This window comes from Nothobranchius furzeri, chromosome 8, assembly GCF_043380555.1.
Source record: "Nothobranchius furzeri strain GRZ-AD chromosome 8, NfurGRZ-RIMD1, whole genome shotgun sequence".
Lineage (NCBI taxonomy): Eukaryota > Metazoa > Chordata > Actinopteri > Cyprinodontiformes > Nothobranchiidae > Nothobranchius > Nothobranchius furzeri.
In genome coordinates this window covers 70,763,660-70,788,304 of record NC_091748.1, presented here as the reverse complement: position 1 = coordinate 70,788,304, position 24,645 = coordinate 70,763,660, and the positions used below count along the sequence as shown (strand labels likewise).

At 41.4% G+C, this 24,645-nt stretch overlaps 1 protein-coding gene across 1 annotated transcript in view; it reads left to right on the top strand.

Moving 5' to 3' along the window:
- Positions 1–24,221, top strand: part of dnai3 (dynein axonemal intermediate chain 3) — a 34,220-nt gene extending 9,999 nt beyond the window's left edge. Inside the window, exons 9-23 of the mRNA XM_015971029.3 lie at positions 1,845–2,029; positions 2,286–2,407; positions 4,262–4,351; positions 7,015–7,104; positions 9,368–9,487; positions 10,310–10,383; positions 14,161–14,314; positions 14,410–14,494; positions 16,830–16,951; positions 17,025–17,085; positions 17,417–17,547; positions 17,699–17,906; positions 20,743–20,834; positions 21,393–21,497; positions 23,729–24,221. Of these exons, the coding sequence (XP_015826515.3) occupies positions 1,845–2,029; positions 2,286–2,407; positions 4,262–4,351; positions 7,015–7,104; positions 9,368–9,487; positions 10,310–10,383; positions 14,161–14,314; positions 14,410–14,494; positions 16,830–16,951; positions 17,025–17,085; positions 17,417–17,547; positions 17,699–17,906; positions 20,743–20,834; positions 21,393–21,497; positions 23,729–23,899 (1,810 nt within the window). The 3' untranslated portion in view covers positions 23,900–24,221. The remainder of the gene's footprint in view (positions 1–1,844; positions 2,030–2,285; positions 2,408–4,261; positions 4,352–7,014; positions 7,105–9,367; positions 9,488–10,309; positions 10,384–14,160; positions 14,315–14,409; positions 14,495–16,829; positions 16,952–17,024; positions 17,086–17,416; positions 17,548–17,698; positions 17,907–20,742; positions 20,835–21,392; positions 21,498–23,728) is intronic.
- Positions 24,222–24,645: the final 424 nt, after the last annotated feature.

The following is a 24,645-nucleotide window of genomic DNA, read 5'->3' as shown; positions in this document are numbered from 1 at the left end:
TTCTTCCCATATTGGTTTGCCTCTTATAAAAGCTCAAACCTATGGCGTTTAAAGCGTGCCACAACCCGTGCACGCGCATTGGGTCCACAGCGCGCGTGTGAACGGGACTCGCGAGCGAAAATATACATGGCAGCGCGCGCGTGAACGGGACTCGTGAGCGAAAATATACATGGCGAGAGGTCATTTGTGCACTGAGAGGGAGCAAACTGTGTCTGTGAGCGCACAAGGATGTGCACAAGTGACAAACCTGCGTGCGCGCGTTGCCAACGAGCACACGGCAGAGGAAAACGTGCGCGCGCGGCAGCCTCTCTGCGCGCTCGGCAGCCTCTGCGCGCTCAGTTTCTAATTCCGCTTGCTCGGCTGTGAGGAGTTTTGGCACTCTGGAGGCGTGGCCTGTGGCAGATCTTCCCTATCCTCTGATTGGTTAGTTTACCCCGCACTTTACTCTCTAGCTATCTATATAAAAAAATCTGAAATTCAGCAGTTGCTGCCAGGTCTCCTTTCTTATTACAGCCCACCACTTCCAGTCTGGGTTGTAACAATCTGCAGACAGATTTCTGAGTATCTCCTCCTTTACACAGATCCTCACTGAGCCATGTACTGTGAACAAATAGTTTCTCCATGATATTATCCAGCAAGGTCCCGTTTTTGTCAAAACAAGGGTGAGGTAATGAAAAAATAGAAATATTTCATTAAATTAACATTTAAATTATTTATATGCATCATTAAAATAAAAATAAAAACGTTTTGAAATATATAAAGGGCACCAAACTTTACTCAGTCCATTCAACAATTCTAAATGGACAATTATGTAACTCATCAATTAATTATTTGAAAGGATAATTTGTCAATTAAATACTGAAAAAAATAAACAATACATTAATGAGGCAAGAACTTTCTCTCTCTCTCTCTCTCTCTCTCTCTCTCTCTCTCTCTCTCTCTCTCTCTCTCTCTCTCTCTCTCTCTCTGGAAGCCCCACTCTAAGGGAGTTTGCAGTGTATTAGTGAGTCATATATTGTACAATCACAGTCATAAAGTTTTCAACCAGTAGTTTTATTTCAGTATGTATTTTTCCAGTATCACAAAAAATGTAATTTTATATGGTTAAAACCATCTAGCTTATGTGCACTTTTTAAAACACTGCCCAGCAAACATTCGGACGTTTAATGACAGTTGAACGGTCACAACTGTAAAATACCTGAAATTAAGAAAAATTAACATGACATCTACTGCATTTTCCTTGCCCGGACTCGAACATGGATCCTCCGGGGCGAGAGTCACCCGCTCTCCCAGCTGAGCTATGCCAGCAACTACTGAATATCAGACTTTTTTATATAGATAGAGGGTAAAGTGCGGGGTAAACTAACCAATCAGAGGACAGAGAAGATCTGCCACAGGCCACGCCTCCAGAGTGCCAAAAGCCCTTACAGCCGAGCGAGCAGGAGTCAGAAACCGAGCGCGCAGAGAGGCTGCCGAGCGCGCACAGAGGCTGCCGCACGGGCACGTTTTCCTCTGCCGTGTGCTCGTTGACAACGCGCACGCAGGTTTGTCACTTGTGCACATCCTTGTGCGCTCACAGACACAGTTTGCTCCCTCTCAGTGCACAAATGACCTCTCGCCATGTATATTTTCGCTCGCGAGTCCCGTTCACGCGCGCGCTGCCATGTATATTTTCGCTCGCGAGTCCCGTTCACACGCGCGCTGTGGACCCAATGCGCGTGCACGGGTTGTGGCACGCTTTAAACGCGATACAAACCCATATGTTGTTTCTATAATAGAACATAAAAATGACCAGAAAGAACAGCATCTTCAGCTTTACCATGAATTCATTTCTTGTGTTGCAGGATCTTAAAAGCCCTGCAGGAGGGAGAGATTGCAAAGGATCCCTGGAAGTCTTTAGAGACAGAGTTTGAAGATGATGGGGCTAGACAGATTTCTGGATATTTAGAGTTGTACTTTTCCTTCAGAGACCCGAAGTGTACCACAGACAAGAAAATCAGCTGCATGAACTGGCACCCCACCATCGATGGTAAAAGCTCAGAATTTTAATCAGTGGACCGATATAGTTAACGTTTCAGAAAAGCCAGGGTGTTGTCATTTGCTTCAAAAACAATATTAGGACTGAAGTTTTGTGTCTTGTTTAAGTCATTTGACTGAATAAAATCATCAATCTAGTTAGTCTGTTGGGGTTTAATCATGGCTGGCATCATGAAATGTAGGCATTGGCAGCATTTTTACCATCCTCTTTTAAGATGTCTTTGCAACTCAACACTTTGATTTGGCAGGTGTTATGGCTGTGGCTCTGATAGACAACATGCAGACAAAGAATAAAGAGGCCACAATCACAGTGCCGCTCTCCAGACCTGCTTTCATCATCTTCTACAGCTTATCTGACAAAACTATCAAGGTAAGAGAGCACCACTTTTGCAGAAACTTAAGAGACCTTCTCATCTGATATTTGGTTGAGAAGAAAGTTTAATGTGACATTCAAGATCATTTGCTGTAGGAACATCTGAGAGGCCTTATTGAACTGACCCAGGCTCTTAATCGATAAACCTGAGCTGCTAAAGTAAAGTAACCCCACTTCTGATTTGTGTAAATCTTCCCTGAAGTCACGCATTGTCTCTGTGTTTGTTGCATAGAGAAGAATTGCTGCAGGGGGCAAAGCACTGCAGTCCTTTTATGCATCTTATAAAGTTAATTTCATGTTTTTCTTATTGGGGCATGTGTTATACATGCAGATGTAAGATTATAAGGTGTGGATCACTTGATTAATCAATACATATGCTGTGGTGTCTAGTAGGAAGGAATGCCTTGTAAGTCGTACTCTGGGGAATCAGAGCTCCAGTGTGCTAGTTTCAGGAAGTAGGAGTGAGCCACATCAGAGATTAATTTCAGACGACAGGAATTGGAGTTTTATTTCCTGATATTTGGACATCTCACCTTGGATTGGCTCACAGCAACACAACTCTACCACTGCAGCGTTGATGTTTAATCTCTACAAGTAATACAAGCCTGGAGGAGTTCTGCTGTGTGGTAGAGTTGTTAATGCTAACGGGTCGTTTCTCAGGGCTGCCAACTCTCACACATTGAGCGTTAGACACATGCACCTGACCCCTTTCACACACACTCATGCCACACCTTCAAGTTCTCACACTGAAAAAGTAAAAGCCTGGGTCTGTGTATGGTTGAGCTTTTGTTCTGAAAGGCTGTTGCCGCTGGTTGGTATAGCGACTGGATTTTTCAGCTTGTCGTTGGTTCTTTCGGTTAAAGAGTTAAAAGATCAGGATTGGCCACTCCGTCACTTTCTCTGGAACACTTTGAACTGGCGTTAGAGCTGACGTGGCATAGTTTTATACCTCGGATGTTATGGTTTATTGTCGAATGAAAATGACCAAACACCATCAGAAGCACGCCTCCGTCAGATCTGTAAGATTCTGATTGGATCAGTGAGAGTAATGTGTTCGGTCCTTTTAACACTACGTGAAATGAGTCCTGTTGGAACACTTAAAGTCACAGTACTTATTATTTCTATAGGATCATAATAAAGTAGTTAATATTTTGATTTCATAGGTCAGTCACATCTTATTTATTGACTAATACTTTGATGGATTAGCTTTATTAAAATAGAGTTCTTTGATTAATTAAAAGAAAAGAGTTCATTCTTCATTCTTCTGTTGAGCTGAAAATAATCAGGTTAGAAGGAATGCATGAGACCTTGAGACTATCTCTCATGCAGATTAGTTCTGAGCAAAGAAGGGAAAAATAAGAGTCATTCCGTTCCGTTACAAAGGAAATAGGGGTAGATGTTTCACGTTCCGCCAGCGCGTTAAACTCAGACTAACTGATCGTTTATTTAAAAATAACATGTAAAAAAGGGTTTCTCTATAAACCTGGTCTTTAAAGAATGAGTTTCTCCCGCAGACTTTCATAAGAATTGATGGCGTTAGAACCCTTTGGTCAAATCGTGAAGATAATGTTCAGTGTGATCTGAAACAGTGTCAGTTAGCAGCACTCGGAGTGTGTGTTGGGGAAAACTCAGCTTCTACCACCTCAGGTTGTGGGTCCGAATATGTAAAGTTGACAGACATAATCAGAATCAAGTTGACTTCAAAGAGTGTAGATGTACACCCTACAAATACTTTTGGGTAATAGTGACTTTGCAATGAGAGACTAGAGTTAAGCACATGTGATTGGAATATGTACCTATTTATAATGTTAAAATCAAATAACTTTATTTGGGATTTTCTGTGTTTTAAAGCTGCTTCTGGAGAGCCCAGATGACGTTTGGGCCTTTGAGTTCTGCCCCTCCAATCCAAACATCATTGCTGGTGGTTGCGTGAATGGCCAGGTGTGACGTTTTCACTTGACATAATATACAATCAGCAGCTTTTTCTTGTGTTTCGTTATAACATTTTTATTTAATTTTCAGTTTTACTTAAAAGTTAAATATGGAACACGAACACCAAAGCAACATCTAGTGTGTGGAGGTTGTAGTTGCAACAATAGAACAAGGTTTCCAGCCATCGCGACACCAGGGACCCTGCTAAAACATGACATTTTTTGTTTGGATTCATCTCTTTTAGGCTTCACCTAAACTCACTCAGGTTTTAGATCTTTTATGGCTGCTCATTTTCTGAGATAACGACATCTTCGGGGGTGTTTCTCAACGTCAAGGCACCTGGCCAGGCAAGGCGACGTCTTCCTAGGCCAGGCTCTTTGCTTACACTGGTCCATCTTATTGAAAAATTGCGCTGTATTCTAGGAATTTTTTTTACCAAGGCCAGGAGACACCTCATGTGTATCTTTGCTCAGCTAGCTAAACGGTTAACAAATGGAGAACAGATGCCTCTGTAGCACATGGACATTGGAACACGCCTTGTTGGTGTCACGGTGCAGTGTAGATGGTGGTGGACCCATGTGTGGTGGAGCTGGACCAGGAGGCAGTAATGCCAGATCAGGTAAAAAATAAAAAATGGACTTAATGAATAATGGCAGGTAGGATGATGCAACAGGAGTAACGCAACAGGGTGAAAACACAACAATGGTCTTACAAAGGACAAGTACAAAACAGGGGGTATAAATATACAAAGATAGTCAGAAACAAGGGGCAGGTGAGTCCAATAAACAACCAATTAGGGGTAAATGAGACCAAAAGTCAGAGGGGTTGGAGCAGATCCTGACAGTACCCCCTCCCAAGGGGCGCCTCCTGACACCCATGACAGGAGTCCCTCCTAGAAGGAGAGGAGGAGACTATGTCCATCAAAAGTCCAAGGACCTGAAGCTCCCAGGAGGGCGCATGAAAACCCCAAGACCTGACAGCACGATACTGAGGGCAAGGCAGCGAGCTGGGGCCTCCCAATCAGGCGGTATGGCTGGACCACAAGACGTAGATCCAAAGGAGATCTGGAGATGGTCGGAGAGTTGATATACTGTAGAGGAGCTGAGCGAAAAAACCAGGATCAGCGGCAGGTACCCGACAATCCGGTCAGGGCAGGTGCACATCAGGATACACTGGGTCCACAGGCAGAGGCTCAGGTGAAGGGAAGCAGTAGAGGAGCGGGGAGACGAGCCCTACCACCAAGAGAACATTGGCGTGCGTAGGGGGTCTACTCCACAAAATCTCCAAGACTTCTGCAGCTTCCGTGGTAAAACCAGGACAGGGTGGGCAGCACAGGAGAGGAGAATGGGTTCGACCACCCGGAAACAGCTAGGATGCGCTGAAACCCCCAGTAACAAAACTCCTTCTGCTGGAATGAAGACAAAGCAAAAAAATAAATTATCCTCCAGGCAGGTGTTAAAGCTCACCACAGGTCCAGGTGGGTCAGATCATTCTGTCACGGTGCAGTGTAGATGGTGGTGGACCCATGTGTGGTGGAGCTGGACCAGGAGGCAGTAATGCCAGATCAGGTTAAAAAAAAATGGATTCAATGAATAATGGCAGGTAGGGTGATACAACAGGAGTAACGCAACAGGGTGAAAACACAACAATGATCTGACAAAGGACAAGTACAAAACATGGGGTATAAATACACAAGGATAGTCAGAAACACATGGGTATGATAACAAGGGGCAGGTGAGTCCAATAAACAAATAACTAGGGGTAAATGAGACCAAGAGTCAGAGGGGTTGGAGCGGTTCCTGATGACATATCTCCTAGGTCAGTGTTTCCCAACCCCGGACCTCAGGGTACTCTGCCCTGCATGTTTTCCCTGTTGCCCTTTCAAACGCCAGTGTTTCCCTGCTGCCACACACCTGAATGAGTGATTAACAGGCATCTGCAGCACTTGATGTCCTCCTGAGGAGCCAATGAAAATCAGGTGTGCATGGAAAACATGCAGGTCAGTGTGCCCTGAGGACCAGGGTTGGGAAACACTCCTAGGCAACTGGAGGGGACCAAGGCATCAAGGTGAGGTACCTCGACACTGAGAAACACCCCTGGGCTCAGAAGCAGCTGCTTCACTTGCCGAGTCTGCCATTTTCCACAGGGCCAGCCTTGCCACGATGGTGCCCTCTACTGGCTGGTAGATGTAAACATAAACCCAGTGTTGTGCCTGTCAAAATAAATATTTCATTACTTTTTAATTAATTAAACTATAGCTTTAAAAAAACACTGTCCCTTCATTCTACACACATCTGAATGCCCCGTGGAGATATTATTACTATTTTTTAATATAACTTTTTATTCAATTGTTCCATATTCAACCTTTAATAATCCCCGTGGCCTCATTCCAGGAATTTGGCTTCTTGCACATTAATATTTTTTTCTTTTAATCTTCAGCCCGTTTTTGTTATTCAGAGACATTGATTCATAATAAATGTTTTTTTTATTCTTTGAAAAAAATGTGTCACAAAATTGAATTAATACTTTTTAATTACTTATGAATTCTGTCTAATTTGAAACAGCTAAGAAAATAATATCACAACAACAACAAAAATGGTCTTTCAGAATATATATATATTTTTTACTTTACTATATCAAATGTTGAGCTCTAACAACTGCTTCTGTCTCAGGTTCTGTTGTGGGACATTTCTGCTTACACCAAACACTTACAAGAAGATCCTTCTGGCAGCAATACGACCTCAAACAAATCTCACATATTCGTAAGTACACGCGTCTCATCCCTGTACAATATTACACAAATACTTTCTTCTTTTCAAACTATTTTGTGGTTTGTGTGGTAATAGAATTTTTTAAGTGACATTGGGTTTATTCAAGTATTGTTCCTCAGTCTAACAAACCACTCATCTTGAATTGGTGTATGACAATGTGAGATGATGATATGTTGACTTCTCTCCTCCTCTCTCATTAGATGGGAATGCAGTTACATAATCAGGCTCGTCTGGCTAGAGGCAGTTGCAGTATGCGTATTTTTGAAGTTAATTTAGTAAAACTTTACATCTGTGTGAATTTAGTCATAAAAAATACTCTTTATTTAGAACAGGGGTCTGCAACCTGCTGTTCTAGAGCCAGAGTGACTTTTTATGGAGACATATTAGGATTTTTTTTCTTAATGGTTGATACAAAACATGTTCATGAAATTCTTTGCACTAAATCGCACTCACGTGAGGCCATTTAGCCGTTTTATTCTTGATGGTTTCAGTGCCTTCCAGAATGAGCTGTTTCAGAGCTCTGTCACTTTAAGAAAATAAACCGTTGCTGGCCACGCACACCCATCCCCCACTCAGGCTGCTACTGTGAGAATTCCAGAAAGGTGTCACACTGCATGGCGCAAGATTTCTGTGAGTCAGACTGCACGACGTGTCGCTCCAGCAGGACACGCTACGTCATGAGCACACCTCCCAAAAGCATATGTCACTAAGCAGACCACTAACCGAAACAAAGCTTTTAAAAGATTTTAACAAGCGCCGCCGTTAACACTTATTTTTAGTCTCAACACATGACCCAGCTCATCTTCCTCAAAGAAGAATCGTTTTAAAAACCCTCACTTTGGCGTCAGACTCCGGCTGTGGGTCCCCTTGTCATGACTCGAGGTACGTGTCTAACCCAAGACATGCAGAATCAAACTCGACGAGCTGGTTGAGTTAAAGAAAAGTTCTTTATTCAAAAATGGGAACGAAAATAGCACAGGGAAGTCCAGTGGGGAGTGAGCAGTACTGCTCTTGTCCATATAGCGCTCGGGGTGAACGAGGGAGGCGGGAAAGCCGAGGTGAGCGCTGGGCAGAAGGTGAGCGATCCAGGATGGGTGAGGTAGCAGAGAGGGACCAGACAGGAACAACGGAGGAGGATGGGACGTGGTGCATGTAGTAATCCAGAGTCCAAACAGCGAGGGTGAGGCAGGTTGTGTGAGGATCCTGAGGGAAGGCAAACAAACACCAGACGTAAGGGGTAATCCACAAACGTAATCCACAAATCAGTCCGAGTTCAAAATCCAAGTTTTCCAAAACAAAGACAAAGCGAATTAACAAGTACAAGTACGAGTGGCTGGGGCTACCTAAACTGGTGCAATCATCCGGCGTAGTGAGGTGTCTCCATCCTCCTTTTATACCCGAGTTCCTGATCGGGAATCTTCTGCAGCTGCAGCCCCCTCCGCTCCTCACCTGTGGGAAATCAGCTCAATAACAGTGAGAATGGAGATGGTGTCACTCACCTCGGCTCGGGAACACGACACCCCTGCCTGCACAGATATCTTCTGACTGCTAAACAAATGTAAACAAATGCGTACCGTACACCCCCACCAGCTTGTGTTTTTGACTACAGTGAAACAGCTGTCCCCAGCCCTCTTCAGCTCCCACCCTTCCTTCTCTCCTCCATTCTCTTTGTCCTTGTTTGCCCTTATTCTTCAGAGCCAACAGCCCAATGTGGCAGCTGTTGCACAAGTCCTCATCGACCACCGAATGACACATAACAGGCAGGCGAACCAGATTTCTGCCCTTCCTGCTGTTTGCAGTACAAACAATGGCAGTTGCATCCATTACAGCATCTTTGTTTGGATGCTGACTGCTGTGGAGACTGTGTAGCAACTTCACTGGTTAACCAGACAATTAAAGAATTATGCAAGCAACACCAAGGAAGTTTTTATTTGTAACTTTTCCAACTAGTGATATAACTAATAATATCTGAAACTGCAAATGTGGTGTCAATCTTTTTTTCTGCTATGTTTGTTCTTCCTTGCACAGATGATAGGGGCACTCTCCATGGATGTCACTAGAATTTAGAAACATTTAGCTTTGTCTTTAAGTCTCAGGACTAATTTAGCTTTTCTTGAAAGCTTTGTGTATTTTGACAATCTGTTGGACTATTTTTTTGCACGACTTTAAACTGAATACAGTTTGTCTGACTTGAATGATTTGTCACATCTCACTACAGCACATGCTGGGCTTTTTGTTTCTGTTTTCCCTCCAGAACCTCAATACCATCAAAGAGAATAAGGCTCCTGTCCTGCACGTCTGTGCAATGTCGGCCATAGAGAGCAGCCACAAAGCCCCGATTACTGATTTGCATTGGCTGCCCCAAACGTTTGAGGTACTGAAGGCTGAAATAAATGGAAATTGTTTTTTTTATTATCGCACTTTTTACTAGGCACATGAAACAGTTAAAAATCAGGTCTCATCTGCAGAGTAAAGATTTCCTTTTTTAACCCTCTCAGGCTCAAAATAAGTTTTGATAAAAGGATGAACAACTAAATCTTTCAGGGGTACTTCTGAGTTAAAAAATGCTCATGAAACACGTATGTGGAGTAACCAGGTAGGCAGGTTTTTAATGCCTGCCTCCAGAGAGTTACATTTTTTTCCACTGTGGAAGACCATTTTCGCTACTTTGATAAAAAAGCAACTTCCATATTATTGGCATCTGGCTCATCATTAGGAATTAACTATCTCATCATAATGAGATGCCATTATGATGAGATAGCTAATCCGCAATCATGAGCTTTATGCCAAAATTAATTAGCCAATATGGAAGCCCACTTCTGCCACTCTGGTGAAAAAATAAATCTTAATTTGTCACCTCATAATTATGAGTCATTATAATGTGATGTGTGATCTTTTTTCATCAGAGTGGCAGATATGTGCTTCCTACTTTACAACATGTCAGTGAAAAAGTTGTAGTACATCAAGATGGATTTGCCAGCAGAACAATCCCCATTCAGTTGTCGACGTGTGTTGCTGATTTCATAAAATGCTCTCTCTCTCTCTCTCTCTCTCTCTCTTTCTCTCTCTCTCTCTCTCTCTCTCTCTCTCTCTCTCTCTCTCTCTCTCTCTCTCTCTCTCTCTCTCTCGCTCTCTCTCGCTCTCTCTCTCTCTCTCTCTCTCTCTCTCTCTCTCTCTCTCTCTCTCTCTCTCTCAGGTGACAGACACGGGCTTACCGGTGGAGAACGAGCTGAAAACATCTGTTCATATAGTTACCTGCTCCCCTGACTGGTAAAATCATCATCGTTATAAATCTATTATGATTTAAACATTTATGTTTTTATGGCGTTCAGTATGATTTGTAAGATGATAGTAGTTTGTGTTTGTGTTGAAGCAGATGGTGTTTTATTGTAAGGCCTGTAACTGCTTCATGGTCTGAAGTGTTGGCGTTATTGTTGCAAATGCAAACAAGAGGCAGCAGGTGACATGTCACCTACGTGCATTATTTACAGCTAGATACCAAGTTCTGTTTGATTTTGAGTGAAGTGAATACAAGTTTGTCCATTTAAAGTTGTCTTGTGCCCCAATTATTCATAATCTTGGTTATATGACATTTATTGTGCAGGAAATAGTACATTAAACCAAATTCTGTTAAACATGATAAGGAAGCAATAGTGTTTTGATCCACAGAACCACAGTTTGACGCTTCCTGACTTTTTAGCCACCTGAATCACGTCTGGGTCACAGGAATACTTTTGTTCGCTATGGGATTTTTATGTGATTGCTGTTAAACCTGCTGTGGTTTGCTATGCTAGTAAATACTCCGTTACGAGCGATTCTGTTGAAAAAGTTGAGTTTGTAACGCGTGGGTTACGGCGATAGTAGCCCGACAACAATACTCATAAAAGATCAACCAGACTCTGAGCTATTACAGTATAATCGCTGATATGAGTCAATACTGTTAGACTCCAGCCATGTTTGCCCTGATAACTAATAACTCCACGGAGCATGACCCATGTGATCTTCAGTAGATGCAATTACATCATCATACACTTAGCTTAACATGATAGACTTATTTTCTCTGGGCAAGAAATATACGATATGGCCCACCTCTAGAAGAAATTTAAATAATTTTACATTAATTATAAATTAAAAAGTGCCTGTGGGACATTTGATACACTCTAGCTCTCAAGTGTGTGTGTGTGTGTGTGTGTGTGTGTGTGTGTGTGTGTGTGTGTGTGTGTGTGTGTGTGTGTGTGTGTGACGTGTGTGTGTGCGTGTGTGTGTGTGTGTGTGTGTGTTAACAGACAGCTGTACCAGAGAATAGGCACTAAGGTTAAAGTTTGACAAGAATCCATACATTTTTTTGCATTTAATCTACTGATTTATGTACATAATTTCTCAAGACAGCTCGAAGTGAGTTAACTTGTAAATATTTTACAGGAGGAAAAATATTGAGATATATATTGTATATCGGAATTCAGCTAAAAGATATCGAGATATAAGTTTTGGTCCATATCGCCCAGCCCTAATAGGAATGTAGTTGGACATATACGGTGGAGAAAATAATTATTTGAACCCTCGCTGATTTTGTAAGTTTGTCCAAATAACAAAGAAATGAAAAGTCGCAGAACAGTATTATTTTTATGGTAGGTTTATTTTAACAGTGACAGATAGCACATCAAAAGGAAGATTCAACGATAGCTTTAAATAAAAGGTAGAAACTGCATTTCATTGAGTTAAATGAGTATTTGAACCCCTACAAACCATTAAGAGTTATGGGGCCCACAGAGTGGTTAGACACTCCTATTCCAATTAGTCACTCTCATTAAAGACACTTGTCTTAAGTAGTCACCTGTGTAAAGACACCTGTCCACAGAATCAATTAATGAAGCAGATTCCAAACTCTCCAACATGGGAAAGACCAAAGAGCTGTTCAAGGATGTCAGACAAGATTATAGACCTGCACAAGGCTGCAATAGGCTACAAACCCGTTAGCAAGAATCTGGGAGAGAAGGTGACAGCTGTTGGTGCAATTGTTTGGAAATGGAAAGAGCACAAAATGACCATTTATCGACTTCAGTCTGGGGCTCCACGCCAAATCTCACCTCGTGGGGTGTCAATGATTCTGAGAAAGGTGAGAAATCATAGAACTACACGGGGGGGGGGGGGGGGGGGGGGGGGGTTGGCTAATGACCTCAAAGTAGCTGGGACCACAGTCACCAAGGAAACCATTGGAAACACATTACACTGCAATGCTCACAAGGTCCCCCCGCTCAAGAAGGCACATGTGCAGGCCCATCTGAAGTTTGCCAATGAACACCTGAATGATTCAGAGAGTGACTAGGAGAAGGTGCTGTGGTCAGATGAGACCAAAGTTGAGCTCTTTAGCATTAACTCAACTCGCTGTCTTTGGAGGAAGGAAAATGCTGCCTATGACCCCCAAAACACCGTACCCACCGTCAAGCATGGAGGTGGAAACATTTTACTTTGAGGGTGTTTTTATGCTAAGGGCACAGGACAACTTCACTGCATCAACAGGAAAATAGGCGTAGCCATGTATTGTCAAATCCTGAGCAGCAGCCTCCTTCCCTCTGCCAGGAAATTGAAAATGGGTCGTGGATTCCAGCACGACAATGACCCAAAACATACAGCATGGCAAGAAAGGAGTGGCTCAAGAAAAAGCACAGTAAGGTCATGGAGTGGCCTAGTCAGTCTCCAAATCCTAATACAATAGAAAACCAATGGAGGGAGCTGAAGCTCAAAGTTGCACAGAGACAGCCTTGAAACCTTGGTGAGTTAGAGATGATCTGCACAGAGGAGTGACCAAAATTCCTCCTAAAAGAAACGTTTGACCTCTGTGCTTGCAAATAAGGGTTTTGCCATGAAGTATGAAGTCTTTTTGTTAGAGGGTTCAAATACTCATTTAGGGGCTCTGCACACGGGAGGCGACATCTCCTCTCCTCCATTCATTTTCAATGAGACATGCGCGACAATGCGATAATCGCGGGTCTCCCTCCTACTAAACGAAACGCAAAAAACGTGCGTGTGAAATTTTGCGCTCGTGCACGTGTTGTGCACAGGTGACCCAGCGACGCGATCCCAGAAAGTTGAAATGTTTTCAACTTTTCATCGCTGTCGCTCGGACGAGGACCAATCAACGGAGGTTTCATTCACTGACCAATGAGCGGACAAGATGCTCCGTACATCTCCGAGCAAACATGAAGGAGAAGTTGATTATTATTATGTTTTATAGTAAAATCAGAAGTAAGATTTCACATAACTCTAGCAGCACCTTGTGAAACATCATATCTACTGCTTTTTTTTACTCTGAACTGCTAAAATAACCTTAATTCCCTCCAACCTGACACAGCCAAACAAAACAACGGAAGTTTCGATTTCGCCATGGAACAGAACGTGTAGGCGGCTTTGCCGCTGGCCGCTGCGGCGGATCGCCCCCCATGTGTCAGGTAATAAAAGCGGCAGCGGCAAATTTCGCTGATTGTGGTCGTTTGTCACCTCCCGTGTGCAGAGCCCCTTAACGTAATGAAATGCAAATCTGTTTCTATCTTTTATTTAAAGTTATATTTGAGTCTTCCTTTTGATGTGCTATCTGTCACTGTTAAAATAAACCTACCATTAAAATGATACTGTTCTTAGACTTTTAATTTCTTTGTCATTGGACAAACTTACAAAATCAGCGAGGAGTCAAATAATAATTATCCACCATGGAACCTTTGATTTTATTTGATGTCAGGATCTTGGACGTGGCCTGAGTTATCCCGTGTACATTGTCGACTGTCAACCTTGGCAGGTCCTGTAGCAGTCGTATAAATGCCATAGCTGAGATCCCTGATAGGTCACTGTGACTCTTCAGTAATAACTCCAGTATCATCGGCATAAAAGAAACAATCCTGTTGAAAGCCACAGACTAAACCAAGTCACCTTCTCCCTGGAATCCTTGGATTTCAGACCATTTGAATTTACTGCAAACTCACATCTACAAATAGAGACAGCTAAAGGAAAGTTATTCATGATGTTTAACTGGGTCCACCTGTTGTCTCAAAGCACTATAATGTTCTGGAGCATGAGAGCACCACAAAGGACTGATCCAATTGCTTACGGTAACCAGCCGAATGTGAATGAGAGGACGGCCACAGCCACCAGCAGCATGGCTGAAATGTTCAAACATCTGGATGGGACGTGGAAACCTCTGTTCAGGGTATGTGTGTTCATGACCTGTATGGAATTAGAATATGTAACCTGTGTTAGTCATTCGTATGTAAATTTAAAACCGTTTTTTGTGTCTTGTAACAGATTTCTCCTCCTAAGATTGATTCTCCTGGAAAATATGTTCCTTTAAAGTTCAACCTGGATAATTACCCCAATAATGATAATACAGGTAAGGACAAAAGGAACAACTTTACCTTTCAGGCTGTGAGGGTTTGAAGGACCTTTTTTCTCAGTTTCAACTGTTAAAGATCAATCATTAGGGCCACAATCACTCCAGGAAACTCAATTATTTTCTCTCTATTTTACAATTTGAAATATCAAAGGCAATGTAGAAATATTCTGTGTCCTAATTAAAGGCCTGTAGAGTTAAATGCAGTTCAGTCTTTGCTATTTATTTATTTTTTGTTTAAAGGTGCAATATGTAAAAATAAAGTAAGTATGCCATCCTGTGGTCAAATTCAGTTACTGAAGCCAGTTTTTCTGAACAAAAAGTCCCTTTCTCACAGCCGTCCTATGAGTTTCATGGCTGTTGCTAGTTACGGATCAGCACCAGAAGATTCCAGATGACAAACGATGAGTCATGCTTCCAGTCAAGAAGGCAGACAAACGATGAGTCATGCTTGTCATTTCAAAATCATTAGTTTAATTTGAAGAATTAAATCTTTTAACTTTCAAACTTGTCTCTTCATTGAACTGAAACACAGACCCACGGATATTATCGACAGTTTATCGATGAAAACAACCTTTGAGTCTTCTATCAAATTAATATGTAGAATGGTTCATCTTTCATAAAAGAGCATAAACCATTACTCTACATAATTGTCAGAGCCTACCCAGGTTCACTACACACAGTTAGTTGATATTAGAGTAAAACAAAAGATGTCGTGGCTTCTTAGGGGTACAAGAAATAACTTCTGGGTTGCTACTTGCTTGGGCATTCATACATTCTCCTGCTATGCCCTGGTCTTGTACAATGATCCCTGCTATTTTTACTGTGATTGGCTCTGTATTCCTGTAAAATCACAGAAAAAGAGCATGAACATTTCGAACACGAACGCTTCCCCAATGCCTTCCAGAGGCAGCGTAATGCGTGATGATGTCATGCTCGTCCACGCTCAGGAAGCCCCATGGCATTTGCTCTCTGTGGCTTAGCGGAAAAGCAAGAGGTGGTTTTGGTATCATGGATTAAGCCTATAACAATAAGAGAGCTGCTTCAAGCACCAGCAAAACTCCAGCCCAGACCGCAAACAAGACAAAGAAACGAAGAGTGTATTCCAGTGCGACAAAAATGGCAAAACTCAAGTCTGATTGCCGAAGGCAAAGAACGAGAATAAAACATCAGTGCGGCATTTGAGAAGTGGAAAATGCTGAGAGTCTTTGTTGTTGATGCTTTCAAAGCAAGCCGGAGGCTTTGCATATGTCATAGTGGGCACATTTTATAGGCTGCTTGTCCAGCGTGTCTACATCAAACTACATTGTTTGTCTAATTTATTAGAATTGTGTAAAACAGTCTAAACTTTGTAAAACTGTGTCGCTAATCAAATCAAGTGTTTATATTTTTAACTCAACATGTGCATATGTAACAAGGTGGAGAAACGAGGGCCTGGGCGGGATTCGATTCCCAGACTCCCGGGTGAGAGTCATGCGTCCAAACCAGTCAGCCAAAGGGACATCCCCGTGGCCAAGTAGCAAGGGCGCATGATCAATCGGGATACTGTGACAGGATACTCACACTGTCACACATACTAAGTGTACTTGTATTTGTTGTTTTTCCTCCATCAAATGTGATTCATTCATTTATCGGTATTACCGTATCTGGCTTCTTCACTCTATTGTTATGCATTTGGCCACCAATCACAACCTGGAAAAATATAGTCCTAATTGATTTGGTTTAAACATCTTATATTACATTTATTACTTCCGTCGAAGTAATGCCGGCAAACCTGTAAATTGCACCGTTACAGGATTTACTCAGCTGTTGTTTTTGTTCAGGAGTGTGCACGCACAGCATGCACGCTTCATGCATGAGCTTACTATTGAAACTGCAGTTACACGTTTGGCCTGAGGAGGCAATGGCGAGCATACACTTTTCAAACTCCACATAGTCTCTTGAAACAACTGTGGAGCTTTTTGCGTGCTGGTGTCGAATTTCAAATGCAGCGTTAGTTTGGCGCAGACTCGGGAATCTCACTAACTTACTGATATAAACAGTAACTACATACCTCTTTTTTTTGAAAGAAGAAAAACAGACAACTCCTGAGCTAGCTGAGAAGGAAATCCGTTTCAATGTATGTAACCTTTCTTCTGACATGACTGACTGCTTTTGTATTATTTCACGGTATAATTCTTACATATTGCTCCTTTAAAAATAAAACCTCAGTGTTAACCAAAGTCAAACCTGTTGTTTTGACATTGTTGGTGTATTTGCCTTTGGAGCATGTTTGGGAAGCATGCCATCTGCCTTTGTTTCTGAAGTTTGATGGTTACCTTAATTCTGCACACAGAAGAGACATCAGTGAAAGAAGGTGCTGAGAGCACCACTGACAACAGCCAGCTCTATCTACCTGCTAGCAAAACACTAAAGATTCTAAAAGAAATCAACACAAAGTTTTATTTTGGAACAGAGGTAAAACTTTCAGCACCCAGTAAAACCAGCGCTCGATGAATTCCTCTTACATTTGGTGTGTTTTTGTTTGCAGAGTGGGGAACTTGTCTACACTGACTGGAAGCTCGAAAAGGACGAGTTTGGACGGCTGTGCAGTAAGCATTCTGACGTTAAACTGTGTTTTCTAAATGTTACAAAAGCATAGTATTGTAATTTTTGTTTCAGTTTTCTTTTGTAACAACAGATCAAGGTTTTTATTTGAGGAGTGTCAAAAGGAGAAAGTGAAAAATGAATGACAAAAACATGAATAATTATGTCCACTTCATCAAAACAACTGTAAAGCCACTCTCATAGTAAATCGCTGAATGTAATTGCTATTATGTAATTTGGACGTTTATTTACTGCTTTTTTAATTGAAGGGGATTGCCTAGGAACCAATTTGCTGTTGAGGATTTTTCCTGGTGTATGCTTTTATTCATCTTCCAGTGCCAAAACCGCTCCAGTGTTTCCCCACACATCATTGGCTGGTGAACTCGATCCAGCGATCGCCCTTCTTCAAAGACATTATTTTGACAGTGGGAGGCTGGAACTTTGCCATTTGGAAGGAAGGAGTCATGGTAACAGAACCAAAAACAGGTTCCTTAATTGCATGTGTGCCGCTATAAATTCAAGTTATTGGAACATGGAGTTTGATTTGTGTAGAGATGTAAACAAATTAGCACTTTTCCCGCCAAGTTTGTTTATTTTTTCTTTTGCAACTACATTCAGTCTGGCCCACTGGTCAAATCACCGTACTCAGACCAGGAATGCTCAGCAGGATGCTGGTCCCAGACCCGATCAGCAGTTTTCTTTATTGGGAAAGAAGATGGCAACATTGAGGTGTGGAACCTGCTGGAAGATTCCCACAAACCTTCGCAGATCTTTCCACTTCTGACCAATACAAAGATTACCTGCATGAAACCTTGGACTCTTTCCCGTAAGTTCCATTGTAAAGAGGTTACTTCTATATTTTATGATTTACTTGGGACAGCAGTACCTCAGGAGGTAGAGCAAGTTGTCCGGTAATCAGAAGGTTGCAGGTTCAACTCCGGCTCCGACCAGAGAATGCTGCTGTTGTGTCCTTGGGCAAAACACTTAACCCACCTTGCCTGCTGGTGGTGGTCAGAGGGATTGGTGGTGCTAGTGCTTGGCAGGCCTCACCTCTGTCGGTGTGCCCCAGGGCAGCTGTGGCTACATCGTAGCTCATTCCCACCAGTGTGTGAACCCTACTATAGAGGTCCGAGTCCGGACGTCAAGTGACTCTCAGAGAGTAGACGCCATGTTGGCAGGCAACAAAGGTAAATAAAATGAACGGGATCAGCTTGGATTTTACTCCATCTGAGTTTACTTCACTCTTTAAAACAGAATAAATCGTTTGATATAGTCAGAAATTAAATAGACTAAACATCTCCGACCCTCACCATGCCCCTGGGATACTTTTTAAAATGCCAGAAGCTGTCGGAGAGGACCTCTTACCGGATTTGAGATACCCTGACATTTATAATTTCCTTGTTAATTTTCCCTCGTCCTACTCCAGAGCATGTAAGAAGTTTAAATAGAGTGCTGTGCTGTTTGAATGTATAAACTGAACGCCAAGAGAAATCACTAGTTTGATTTTTTCCGTGAATAAAATAAATATGTGAGGCAGGAGCGTCTCAGGATCTGTCTGAGATCTGTCTCGGTGAGACAGATAACAGCAATCCAAAGTGCTTTTTATGTGTGATCTGATAATTGATCAGCCATTGCTTAAAAATTAAATGCAGCTTAGCCGGTTAATTGCTGTGATCATAAAACACGTAAACGGCAGCACGCAGAACTCACGAGGCAACGTTTTATGTGATGTTTACTTGTTGCTATGAGTAAAAAGACAGAAAAAGCCATTTCAAAATAAGTTTAGGAAGCCCACTAAGAATCATAATAAAAGCATTTAAAATAAATACCATACACAGTTGAGGAAACGTTGGTTTAAGTACCTGATATGAAGCGGTCGCTGCATAAGCGAAAACCTTTACTCTCGGGATCCCACAGCTTCATTTTCGCCCGGTCACTAGCGCATTTTATTACAATGATCCAACGTTTGCGGCACTCCGGATCTTGGGGAAGCCTGTAGATGGCTCATTCCTTATGTCGTCCGTGTCTGTTCTGCATCCTGGGGCACAACAGGAATCTACCATATTTCCCGTTTGATTGAGTTTTCTGACAATAACAAATAGCCTAGCTGCTGGCTTCTGCCTGCCAAGATGGCGCCGTTCGATTTGAACTGTTGCATGCCGGGAGAAGTGACGTCAACTCCCGGAGCTCTATAGATATGATTCCTACTATAGATATGATTCCTACTATAGAAATGCTTCCTACTATAGATATGATTCCTACTATAGATATGATTCCTACTATAGATATGATTCCTACTATAGAAATGTTTCCTACTATAGAAATGTTTCCTACTATAGATATGATTCCTACTATAGATATGATTCATACTATAGATATGATTCATACTATAGATATGATTCCTACTATAGATATGATTCCTACTATAGAAATGTTTCCTACTATAGAAATGTTTCCTACTATAGAAATGTTTCCTACTATAGAAATGTTTCCTACTATAGATATGATTCCTACTATAGATATGATTCATACTATAGATATGATTCCTACTATAGATATGATTCCTACTATAGATATGATTCATACTATAGATATGATTCATACTATAGATATGATTCCTACTATAGATATGATTCCTACTATAGAAATGTTTCCTACTATAGAAATGTTTCCTACTATAGAAATGTTTCCTACTATAGATATGATTCCTACTATAGATATGATTCATACTATAGATATGATTCATACTATAGATATGATTCCTACTATAGATATGATTCATACTATAGAAATGTTTCCTACTATAGAAATGTTTCCTACTATAGATATGATTCCTACTATAGATATGATTCCTACTATAGATATGATTCATACTATAGATATGATGCATACTATAGATATGATTCCTACTATAGATATGATTCCTACTATAGATATGATTCATACTATAGATATGATTCCTACTATAGAAATGTTTCCTACTATAGATATGATTCCTTTTATAGAAATGTTTCCTACTATAGATATGATTCCTACTATAGAAATGTTTCCTACTATAGAAATGTTTCCTACTATAGATATGATTCCTACTATAGATATGATTCCTACTATAGATATGATTCATACTATAGATATGATGCATACTATAGATATGATTCCTACTATAGATATGATTCCTACTATAGATATGATTCATACTATAGATATGATTCCTACTATAGAAATGTTTCCTACTATAGACTGCTGAAACTGTATTGATGAAACATGTCCACCACTCCTTGAAGGAAAACAGCAGAAGAATTGTGTTTCTGTTAGCCAGTTGAAAGATGAGAGGTTTGCCTGTAATGAATATTAATGGAAAACCCATAATTCTGAAGCCCCCCTCCAACCACACATACACACCTTTGACTAACTTCTAACCCCTGGTACAGGTGTGCAAGAGTTTTCTTTACACAGAAAAAGACTCACAAGGTTTTCATTCATACTAGAGTAAACAGCAGATTACTAGAAAAACAGGTGAATGAGACCTTTAAAGACCTAGTGTTACTTAGCTTGGTTCTGTGTTTGTTTTGTCGATTTTCTCACGCTTTTTATTCGACCCATGGAAGTTAAAACCAGGAGCTTAATTCAAATCGACACGTTTACATTTTGTGTATTTCCAGCCAAGGAGCACTTCTTGGCTGTCACGACTGACCATGGAGTTCTTCATGTTTTTCGTATTTCAAAGGCCCTCTACACTCGCTCCAAACATGAGGTAAGTCAATCCAGCACTTCAGAAGAGGGAAGTGTGAATCTCTACACTAGAACATCTTAACATTTGTGTAATTTTAGGACCAAGATTGTCTTTGACACTGACTTTTGATTACCAAATTGCCATCATCACCAAATCATTCATGGAGTTGCAGCTTAATTTTTTTTCACAGCAATGTTTAAAACAGTTGTTAGAGACATTCTGACCATCACCTATGTTCATGAGATTTGGATCAGGCCCCAAAGAGCTAAAAGGTAATATGAGTGGCTGAAATGAACTTCCCCCCGTAGGGTGGCTGGTGTCGGCTTTAGAGACTCAGGGTTGACCTCTTAAATTCAGAGGCGGCTTGGAGCGGTTCAGGCATCAGACTAGGATGCTGGAGACCCTGAGGCAGGTCTAAAGGGGGGATGTTATATCCTCGCAGACCTGGGAACACATTGGTATCTCTCCTGGACTTGTTACATACACCAATATATTCATTAATGGATGAGCAGATGGATTATTTCTAGGGCATATGTCAAAGATAAGAAACACTAACTAGTCTATCTCTTGTGTTTATAGAGTTTAAATTTGAAGAATTTTTTTGAATGGGAGACGGAAGCAATGAAGAGGGAAGAAAACTGGTCAAAGCAGCAAAAGCAGAGAGAAGAAGTCGAGAAGATAATGGTGAGCACTCATTTGTAACTTAAAGGTGTGGTTCACTCGTTTAATTAATACATTTGCAGTGGTCTATAAATGGTAAATGGCCTGTATTTGTAGAGCACATTCTTAGGGTTCTACAACCCCCCTAAGGCACTTCACACACTAGTAGGAATGCCTTGTAAGTTGTACTCTTGGTACAAAAAGCCCTGGAGCGCCTGTGTCAGGATCTAGAAGGTTGCCAGATCAGAGGAGGACTTCAGATGGCAGGGTTTGGAGATAGGTGTAGGAGACTATTTTTCATGTTCAGCCTACATGAAAAACTCAGAGTGACCGATTATAATCAGAAAAAAATGTTTTTTTTTTTTTTGTCAGTGAACCTCACCTTTAAGCAGAAGGACTAATGTGAGTGGTCTAAGAAGTTATATACAATGTGTTAACTGGGACATCATTTCAGTTCCACTGGTTCACCAAGATTGTAAAGACATTCCAAACATTGGTGCTGTGAAGCTTGGAGGATTTTTACTGCTATTTTTTTTAGCTTTTTTCACTTTTTGAGCATTTGTTATGATGCATAACCATGGCAACAGTCTGGTTTACAATCGGGAGCAGCTGATTAACATTGGAAATGCTCAAATAATACCTCAACTGAAGCCACAAATCCCAAATGAGCTAAAACGCAAGAAGCGTGGGTGCAGAGCGGGAGCAAAACGGAGACAGAGAAAGAGGAAATTCAAACCATCTCTTCCATCGATCATAATGGGCAATGTGAGATCACTGGCCAACAAGATGGAGCAACTCCAAGCCCTATCAAGGACTCAGCCAGAGTTTCGGCAGTTTCGGAACCGCTGGAGGAGATAATGCAAAGAAGGATTCTCCAGAGAATCAAGAAAATGATGGACAACCCTGAGCATTCTCTTCACAAGACTGTCCGACAACGGAAGAGTGTCTTCAGTCAGAGGCTTCTTCAGTTTCGCTGCAACACTGACCGCTACTGGAGATCCTTCCTGCCAACAGCCATTGTAATATACAATAACTCTTTGACGGCTTGATTATTATTATTCTGATAATTTAATTATCTAAATTAAACATTAATCTTTGGATTAAAATTAGATCGACCAGGTTGATATATGAACTTAGATCGATGTATAAGTATCCGGGATATTTATATATATGATATAAGCTTCATAGGTTAATCTGATTGGTCATTTTTCAGAATCTCCACTGAATAGCATCAGAGGTGATTTCAGTATGCAGATTTAACTCTACATGAGCTACTACAGCAATCAATTTCCCTCTGGGATTAATAAAGTATTTTTGAATTGAATTGACTTGAAAAAACGAGTTTTGAAATTTGAAATTGTTAAACAAACCAGTGTTCATCCCTACAATAGTGTAGTTTAAACCTTCCAAGGTTCTGTAATCTTTGGCCCGGTTCACACAGCAGGATTTGTGACTTGTTGTACAATTCTGAAAACGCGAGAGACTCCACACTGTGACGAATAAAAATCACTAACATACCAGGTTTGGTCTGTCAGCGGCAACCCTGTTCCAGACATAACAACCCCAACAATCATTACTGAAGGTTACTGTTTTCATAACTGGAGTAAAAATCAAATCTTTCAAACCAGTAGCAATAGTTCCCAGTTTAATTAAACACTGGAAACATCTGGAGAAAGTGTCCAACTGTGTCTCTGTCTTACTGTTAGTGTCTCTCTAATTCTTTCTTGCCTAATGTTTTATTCATGCAATGGTCAAGTGATACGGGCCTCTGGGGGCAGTGTAAGCATCATCTGGCTGTGCCCGGAAGTCTTTCTGCTCACTAAATCTTTCATCAGCACATGGACGTAGTTTTGACTTTAGAAGTGGGGGGGACACAACCAGCATGAGGACCGAGGGGGGGGGGACACTGGTGTGCCACTACTGTCTATATATTTAGATGTTTTTCTGCTACAGCACACCTAATTAGAACCAATGGATTATCAATGTTCTGCAGAACTTGAGGATGTGCTGAAAAGTGAATTTAGCCACTGAACTGGATATGTTGGAGGATAAAAACAACAAAAACATGCAAGATAGTGTGCCTCGAGAAGTGGAGTTGGATGCTGCTGGCTTAAAACATGAATGTTTTTTCACATGTCCGCAGTCAGTTTATTAAAATTCTGCTGCAATTTCTGACTAATTCAAACTAAGAGTTTCTAATTGCCTCACTGGGTGCAACTCATTTATGACTGACCCCAATGTGGTTTGGTCTGCAGGATCCTGACAGATTATGTAAGACCCTGATGGATAGCGGAGACTTGGACTTGCAAAACAGTGAATACCTGAAGTTGGAGAAACACATCCTGGGAAGCATCGGCCTGGAGCCTGCAGCTGCTTCACACACAAACACACACACACACACAACCCCTAATATCACCCAGATTTAATGTTATATGAGTTTTTGGCATTGATGAATATCGTGTCCTGCAGGCTGTCTTATTACTGAATTTTTGAGGACTTGTGTTCATGGCTTGTGTAAGGCCCTTCTAGGAGGTTATGCTACTGTATAGTGCATGTTTGTTTCTATAAATTAGTGTTTTTGTTATTATTTGTTGGTTTTCTTTTTAGACGTTGAGGTTGTTGAATAGGTCTTGTAGTTTGAGTAGATATGTACTTGTACTTTGGGAGGTATTACATCAAATGGTGTTATATCATGACCAACAAGCCAGATTGTAACATTTTTGATATTCAAACATCTTTGACAAAGAAGTTCTGTGTCACTGTGTCTCTCAATGGCCACTCATCCTGCCTTCCCTCATGTGAAGGGAGAAAAATGTGTGTGTGTGTGTGTGCGTGCGTGCGTGTGTGTGTGTGTGTGTGTGTGTGTGTGTGTGTGTATACACAAACACACATATCTATCGATCGATCGTTGCTAGTGACTGACGGGCTGGTCTGAGTGTTTCAGAAACTGCTGATCTTCTGGGATTGTCACACACAACCATCTCTAAGGTTTGCAGAAAATGGTCCCCCTGTCCTGCCCAAAACTACGTCCATGCTCATGGAGAAGGACAAAAATGGACATTCACAAGTGCACTTGCTCTTGAATATTTGGTAGAAATGTGCACACGGTACAGGCTTGTGTATTTTATTTGTGTGTACACATGTGTGGGTAGTAATTTCCTTTTGCCAACAC